Below are 8,015 nucleotides of genomic sequence, written 5' to 3'. Positions count from 1 at the left end.
ATTAAATGCTTCTACTGAAAATCATCAATTACAGCAGCTGACTGATGGATAGAGAGAGAAGAGAGAGAGAGAGAGAGAGAAAGAAATGAGAAAGAGAGGGAGAAAGAAGAGAGTGCTAGAAAGAGAGGGAGAGAGAAGGAAAGGTGTAAAGGAAAAGAGAGATGTAAGAACAATTTATTTGTGGAAATGGGGAACAGGTGACAGACAGCAATAAAGTGAGCTACGAAAAAAAGCAGCGGATCATCTGGCCATTAGTCTCACACACACAGACACACACACACACACACACACATGCCCTACAAGCTACATTATTCTCAAATACAACTCAAGGTCTAAAGCATCAAAACACATTGGTACCATGAAGCATCAAAACACACACACATACACACACACACACACATTAACATGTATATATGTGAATCTCTCCTGTTGGAGAAGAGAGGGACTTAGTAAAAAAAAGCTTCGCAATAGAAACGCATTAGAAAAAAAAAAAAAAAAATCCACAGTGGTGGATTTTTGGTGGGACAGTGGTGGCCGATAGCCAAGGTGCCACTGAGGTCCCCACACGCTGCTCCCGGGCACCTTTCATGGCTGCCCACTGCTCACTAAGGATGATGGATAAATTTTGTTGTTTCCCTTCACATTACAAACACGGAAACGTAGATGTACTCACTCTTAGCTTAGCTACTTGACCAAACCGTTCTGTAGGGGACATGTGTTCTCGAGGTACTCGGCGGTGAGGGTTAGGGTATATGGACACTAGACACCTCCAACTGCAGATCTGAGGTCGTCGTGAAACCAGAGAAGAAGATTCCTTCCATCATCGGAGAGTCAGTGAGGACGTGGTTAATATGGAGGAATAAAAACGGACGGACGGGGGCGGTCCCTGCTGTTGTGGCACGTCGGCGTGGTCACTTCTGGTGGACCAATCATCATTTATCCTGCATTCGCGCCGATCTGAGCAGGAGGATTCCGTAACCGATCATGAACTACTCACCCCCCTCGCAGTATCCTTCGCAGATACCACAGATACGCACAGCAGCACACGGGCCCATGCTTGTGTCATGGATGGCCTTCTTGTGGTCTAAGTCAGTGAGTCTAGAGGACTGGCGCCGGCGTCATTGGTTCCATCACTGGGTTAATTATCTCAGGTGACCAGCAGGGTGTGTGTTTGTGTGTGTGTATGTGTGTGTGTGTGTATGTACCTGAAGTGGGGGACTTGCTCCTCTCCGCGTCCATGGACACCTGGTTGTCGGAGAGCTCCGTGAGGCCTGCCTCGGCCAATCAGTGGAATGCATGTCGGGGCGGGGCACAGAGGAGGAAGCAGATTGTTTAGTCGTAATTTGGAGCGTCAGAGCAAAACGTAACCATGACAACTGCTGCGCAAGAGTCGGCCAGTTCCAGTAGTGACTGATGGAATTCTGGGATGCGAAGAGGAAATCTTAGGAGCCAAATTAGACTTTTTTTGATGCCTAATTAACGAGGAAAAGGAAGGAGAATGAGGGACAGGAAAAGAAATGATGGACCATGATGGAAGGGGGTGTTAAACGTCCGGACCCCAGAGGGTCTCCTCACCAGGCCACACATCACAAATCATACCTTTACCCACTAAACCTGGCAGAAAATTGTCTAGAAAGCAAATAGTTGGGAAGAAGAGCTTAACAAACGGGTTTGGAGACCCTCTGGACCAAGACGAGGGACACTTTTTTTTTTTAAACCGACCCACCGCAGCAGCAGTCTGTGTGTGCGAGACACAAGTGTACACAGGGACGTCACACACGGCTCCCAACAAGGCGAGGCCTGCACTGTGGGGCGCCACTCGCTCAGTGATGATCAATTTCTTCTCACCACGCCTCTTTTTTTAAACGGGCCTGACCCCGCTGTGCAGACCCCACACCGAACAAGACCAGGAAGCATGAACTACAGCACAGTTTCAATCAGGTTCGGAGAATTTTTCATCTTACTGGAGATGCAAGAACAGTATTTTGGAATCCGTTTTATGAATAGTTCTATGCTAAAGAGCCCAATGCAAATTTCTCACGTGAATCCTGATTGGTTGATTAATGAAGCACAGCAACCGACTGGCAAGGAGACAAATCGCGATGCCGGACTGGATGCTCTTCATATGTAGGATTTGAATAATGAGCGATAAAGACGGGTTAAAAATGATTTCCCAGTCCGGACATTTTTCTTTGCCTCCTCGCCACTTCAACCCCTCACGACCCTGGCAGCACTTACTCTGGTATGACGTACGGATCCGTTTCTTTGAATCGGAATAAAAGTTAGACAGGCCACGCATGCAAAAGTCTGCGCCAGCGCCCCCATGCGCCCGCGCGAGGAGGTGGGAGGAGAGGAGGAGAGAAAGAAAAAAGGGGAAGAAAAGAAACACGTGCAGAGTGAAAAAGAATGCGGTCGCACAGTCGGGAGCCATCTTGCGTAGGAAAGGAAGGAGAACTGCGAGGAAACCACGGCCCCGTCATCTACAAACTCAAGAACAGGAGTTTCGTGAGCGACGAGCCAGTCTGTCGGTAAAACAGCCCATTTAAATACATCCGCCATCACGGTTGCAGTCTAATGAACGCACGAATTAGCAGCAAGCAACTGGCTGCAACGTACGCTGCTGCCATGCAAAGAAGCTGCCAGTCGCATGGCGTCTCAGCGCGTGAAGAGACTGGAAGCGCTAGACTTGGCTCACATAGATATTTCAGAATGGGGACACTGCAGAGACATGACAGGGCATCAGTAGGGTGACCGGGGCGGGACGGGCGTCTTAGATATATAAACATCACTTTAATTTAATGCATTCTGTCGCTCTTCTTCCATCTGATTCTGGACCTTCTGTAGTGCGTGTGTCGCTGTAATGGAGAAGCATTAAGTCTCCCTATTAAACGAGATTTGTTTGTTAAGCCGTTGCTTTAACAATTTTTGGACAAAAAGCACGCTCTCTGGCTAACTGTGCATGAGTTCGCACCAACCACGCCCTTCCAAACACAGCTTCAGATTCCACTAGCTTAGCATTGGCCACGCCGCAGGACTGAAAGCCTCCAAAGGGCGCCGCGCAGGAGGGAGTGGCCCTTTCTGTGCCCGGGCCCTCTGAATGACCTCCTGCGGGCCGAGATCTGAGGCGCATGTGGCGCTTTGGCAGCCGCGTCCCCTCTGCTTCTCTGAAGGCCGCCGGGACGGAGCCAGAGGGCCGGAGGGTGGGCCATCGTTCTGGGCTCGAGTCCCTGCCACGCAGGAGGGGTGTGCATGTGTGTTTGCGTGTTTGCAAGCGTGCGAATGAGCTCTGCTAAAGTCAGCGTGGCTTGGAGGAAGTGAGGGATGCAGTGTGTGTGTCTGTGTGTGTGTGTGTGTGTGTAAAAATCACAAGCAGTTCAGATTAGTAACAGTCTGTTAAAAGCTCAAGCTGACCAACAGAAATATGTACAGAAATATTACACACATAACATGCACATATGCAACTGGCAATGTACGTGGCCTGTTCCATGCACTTTTAGTGTACAAACATTTATGTGTAGAGGAGTGAGTGTGATTTTGTTTACCTGTGTTGGCGAAGGGGACCGCGTGCACGTGTGTGTGTGTGTGTACCTGGTGTAGATTGCCTGCTCTTGCGTGGGGAGCGTGTGAGGCGCTGGAAAGGGTCTGCAGCTCCGTACAGCTCCAGCGTGCTCATGCACAACAGGACGGTCCTCTGGATGTAGTCCACCACCGCCAGGCCATTACAGTTACCCAGAGCCAAGCTGTCAACACACACACACACACACACACACAACATGGAGAAAAGTCCATTACATTCAGTGGTGGACAATTATCATTATTATCAGAATTCATTCTTTTCAATTAATGTAAAAAATGATCTACATTGGTTCTCATGCAGCATCTGAAGTCATTCATAAACCTCTAATAGTCCCATGAATGGAAACCGTGTATTTTTTCAGCAGCAAAAGATGACATTGATGACAGGGCAGTAAAAAACTATTAATAATAAAAAAAATATATATATACATATTCAGAATACAAAAATTAAATCTCTGTATTTAAACTATACTACGTTTTACAAGGAGGTATTCAGCATACAAGTTAAATAAATGTAAAGAGAAAATATACGTACAACCAGTCAAAAGTCTGGACGCCCATACGCTGCGGTGGTTATGAAGACCAAGATGGACCATTTTGAAGAATCCAATGCAAGTAAAATATTTTAGTATTTGTTGTACCAGGAGGAAAGTGAAGTATGTTTGATAAATCTGGTTTTGTGCGTGGAACAACTGTGAAACCCCATCATAGTCCTAAAAGTTTGAAATCTTTAGATGTTTAGACTAACATTTAGACACATATTTTAATGTAATCCACTGTAACCAAGTACATCAGCCATAGAAATAATGAACATCCCTCTTCTACCTAGGTGACATGTGAAGGTCATGTTCTTAAACAGATGCGGTAGCGGCTGATTAGCACCAAAGAGAGACGGGGTGCAGCATGTGGGGTGCGAGGGAGTGTTTGCTTTCCGGGCCGCAGCAGGACGGCGCTGCTCGCCTCCCATCGCACACCACCCGCCCTGCACCCCGCTGGGTTTCCAGGACGAGGCGGAACGAACGTTGATACTGGGGCCTGACTGAGGGAGCCGAGTGAGGGACGGGGGGACAGTAGGTTGTTGCCCGGAGACAGTAGTGTTGGGAGCGACTGAATTGGAGTTCAGGAAGTGGCAGAAGCGGAGGATTGTGGGATGGAAGAGAAAGGAGGGACTGGCAGCCGTACTCACAGGCCGTAGGCGGAGTTTATGTCCAGGCTGGTGATTGGTTGCGGAGGCTCCCCATCTACCCACAGCAACTGCACCACCAACTCCGCCTGGTAACCCGGAGGCATTCTGATGGTACGATCCTTGACCCTGAAAGAAGATATTTTATTATTGTTTGTTCATTAAATGCAAATGAAGGTGCTAATTATGGTAATCTTCACCTTTTGTAAATGCATGCAAAAGGCATCCTTTTGCTATGAAACATGTGCATAATTAATTATGAATATTTCAGAGCTGTAAGTGCAGGGCGTGCGGCTCACTTCAGGCAGGGGATGCTGTCCCTGGCGCTGTCGGGGGTGTTGCTGCGGGGGCTGGGAGGGGGCTGCGGGGAGTGGCCACTGGGGTCCGACCAAACAGGCGTTGTTCTCCCGTATCCGACGGAGAAATGACTCCTCCTCCACCTCGCACTAGCAGCTACGCACCTCCAGGACCTTCCAGGAAGGACACCACACACACACACACACAGCAGGGGTCACCTGCAATCACTGACACCCATTTGCAGTCAATATTGCGCCAACAGGAGCAATCATGCTATGCAAAGTTTTTAGCCCATATGGCATCGACCACTGCCGACAGAGCATCTACACACAACATCTACATCCTGTCTATAATCCAGAGCGAACAGATGTGAGAAATTAATTCTAAGTTTACTATACACTTCAAATTATACAGCGACAAGTGTTGCAAAGAGGTCTACGGCTGAATGGGATATATAATACATTTCTTCTCATGAATGCGAACGCGGTTGATCAGTAGGTCGGGTTTATGGTTAGGTTGGTAGTGGCCTAGTGAGTAACACACTCGCTATGAACCAGAAGACCCATGGTTCGAGCCCCACCTTTGAGCCCTGAGCAAGACACTTAACCTTGAGTGTCTCCAGGGGGGGTACTGTCCCTGTAACTACTGACTGTAAGTCCCTCTGGATAAGGGCGTCTGGGTAAATGCCATAAATGTAAATGTAATTAAACTTGTTCATTTCATACATTTATTATTCTATAAGGCACATCACTTCAAAGTATCGAAACACACTGATACCCATGCTGATACTCACTGTGATGTTGGTGTTGGCGTCATGTTTGCTGAAGCGGTACAGGATGAGGTTGGCGGAGATGCCCACCACACAGAGCAGGCGGCTGTGGGGGACACCAGCTGAGCATTCTGCACGGCGTACGGGTCCCTCCTCTCCAAGCCCGCCCCCCGGCCACCCTCCACCGCCTTCGGCTTCTCAAACACCTTGGACGTCTTCAGCTTGTACAGCATCTGCAGCGTCACTGCCAGTAATAACGCACACAGACTGTGACTAAAAAAAACAAAAAAACAGGCCCTTCCACCTATATTAGGGGTGAGGGGTGGAAGTAGACTAGTGGGGGTAACAGACATGCCTATGAGACACTTAACCCTGAATGTCTCCAGGGAGGGACTGTCCCTGTCACTACTGATTGTAAGTTGCTCTGGATAAGGCCGTCTGATAAATACTGTAAATGTAAAATGTACATTACCTAAGAAAGAAAAAAATGATAAGTTCATATTCCAGACTCTTCTTCATGAAGACGCGCCTCGGGTGGTTCTGGCTCAACTTGACAAATATTTGGTATTCTATAGGATTTAATTTCTGGAATTTCCCCCTGAAACGTCACTCGGTAAAATGGCACCGGTGTTTGAACAGGCCTCTGCTGTTGTGTACTACTCTGCACACACACAACACGGCAAAATTCAGGTCGGCGTGCCGCCACGTGCCGTAAGGCCGCTGACATTTCCACGGGTGGCGCTCTGGCCTGCGTGGACCCGAGGAGACTGGCCGACTCTGACCTACAGTGACCAGATCCGCTGGGGCTCCGGGAGGAGAAGCACCTTTAGGAGCTTCGGGTAAAGGAGACCTTTCAAAACTTATCTTGAAGTTTAGAGGTCTTCTTAGTAATCATTTTGAAACCACTGCTGCACATAAGGGCACTGATCTCAGAACAGCTCATCCCACAGGCCATCAGACACCTGAGCACTCAGGGACCTCCCACACTGAAATGATTGAGACACTCTACCTCATATGTTCAGAACATATCTCTACTACTTTCTATTACAGCGGTATTACCACAGCGACATTTGCACATTGTTACTCTGCACCTCCTCACTTATTTCACTGTCTGTCTGTCGGTTCCGTCTGTCTTCGTTGTATAAGGTGGGTGGTAGTAGCCTAGTGGGTAACACACTCACCTATGAACCAGAAGACCAGGTTTCAAACCACACTTACTACCATTGTGTCCCCGAGCAGGACACTTAACCCTGGGTGTCTCCAGGGGGGGACTGTCCCTGTAACTACTGACTGTAAGGGCGTCTGGTAAATGCTGTACATGTAAATGTAATGTGTACATGCTCTGTTTGATGTTATTCTTGTTACTCTTGCACTGCCTCTGTCCCCATGTTTTTTTTTTTTTTACTTTATGTAGGCCGGTTTGTTGATGTCGCACAAATGCACTTTATGTCAGTATGTAACTTGTTAAATGTTAAATGTGGCGGCAGGTTCCGGAGAAACTTTGTTTCGTTTCACTGTGTATGCGGCTGAAATGGGAATAAAGCTCAACCTGAACATGAAAAACTTACTTGCTGTGGCATCCCAGAACTTTATTGTGCCATCTGCATGCCTGCGGAGCAGAAGAGAGGATTGACGGTCTTGCTCCTGACGTTTGTCTGGTTACTGACCGATCGGATCCTCGCTTACCCTGTCAGGATGATCTCTGGGTAAGTCTGAGAGCCCAGTGTCCATGTACCTCCACTTACTGGCCACTCCTACACACAAGCATGTAACAACAATGTAATAACTGAATCATAAGTGTGAAATGACAGATAATAAGACTTTTTACTTGAATGGACCATTTTGGAACATTTTGTATTATTTCCTTTTGAATAATAATTATGGAGGGCTATGAGTGCCAAAAATATATACATATGTACATTATATAAATGCATCACTAATTTGTAGCATGCTAGTGGTTAACACACTCACAAAGACCACAAAGTCTCAGGTTCAAACCCCACTTACTACCATCGTGTCCCTGAGCAAGACACTTAACCCTGAGTGTCTCCAGGGGGGGGGACTGTCCCTGTAACTACTGACTGTAAGTCGCTCTGGATAAAGGCGTCTGGTGAATGTTGCATATTTAAATGTCATTATTTAAAACATCATTAATCATTTCAAAATGACATGAATCATAAAACCTTTATG

At 47.5% G+C, this 8,015-nt stretch overlaps 1 protein-coding gene across 1 annotated transcript in view; it reads right to left on the bottom strand.

The window, feature by feature from the left end:
• Window positions 1–1,076: 1,076 nt before the first annotated feature.
• Window positions 1,077–8,015, bottom strand: part of LOC114774314 (syntaxin-binding protein 5-like) — a 62,104-nt gene continuing 55,165 nt past the window's right edge. The window contains exons 13-20 of the mRNA XM_028966239.1: window positions 7,512–7,579; window positions 7,394–7,434; window positions 5,916–6,069; window positions 5,059–5,136; window positions 4,763–4,888; window positions 3,589–3,740; window positions 2,239–2,307; window positions 1,077–1,271 (exon numbers count right to left, since the gene is read on the bottom strand). Of these exons, the coding sequence (XP_028822072.1) occupies window positions 1,099–1,271; window positions 2,239–2,307; window positions 3,589–3,740; window positions 4,763–4,888; window positions 5,059–5,136; window positions 5,916–6,069; window positions 7,394–7,434; window positions 7,512–7,579 (861 nt within the window). The 3' untranslated portion in view covers window positions 1,077–1,098. The remainder of the gene's footprint in view (window positions 1,272–2,238; window positions 2,308–3,588; window positions 3,741–4,762; window positions 4,889–5,058; window positions 5,137–5,915; window positions 6,070–7,393; window positions 7,435–7,511; window positions 7,580–8,015) is intronic.

The sequence above is a fragment of the Denticeps clupeoides genome, unplaced genomic scaffold (assembly GCF_900700375.1).
Source record: "Denticeps clupeoides unplaced genomic scaffold, fDenClu1.1, whole genome shotgun sequence".
Lineage (NCBI taxonomy): Eukaryota > Metazoa > Chordata > Actinopteri > Clupeiformes > Denticipitidae > Denticeps > Denticeps clupeoides.
The sequence above is the reverse complement of the archived record's forward strand: the minus strand, read 5'-3'. Positions and strand labels throughout refer to the sequence as shown.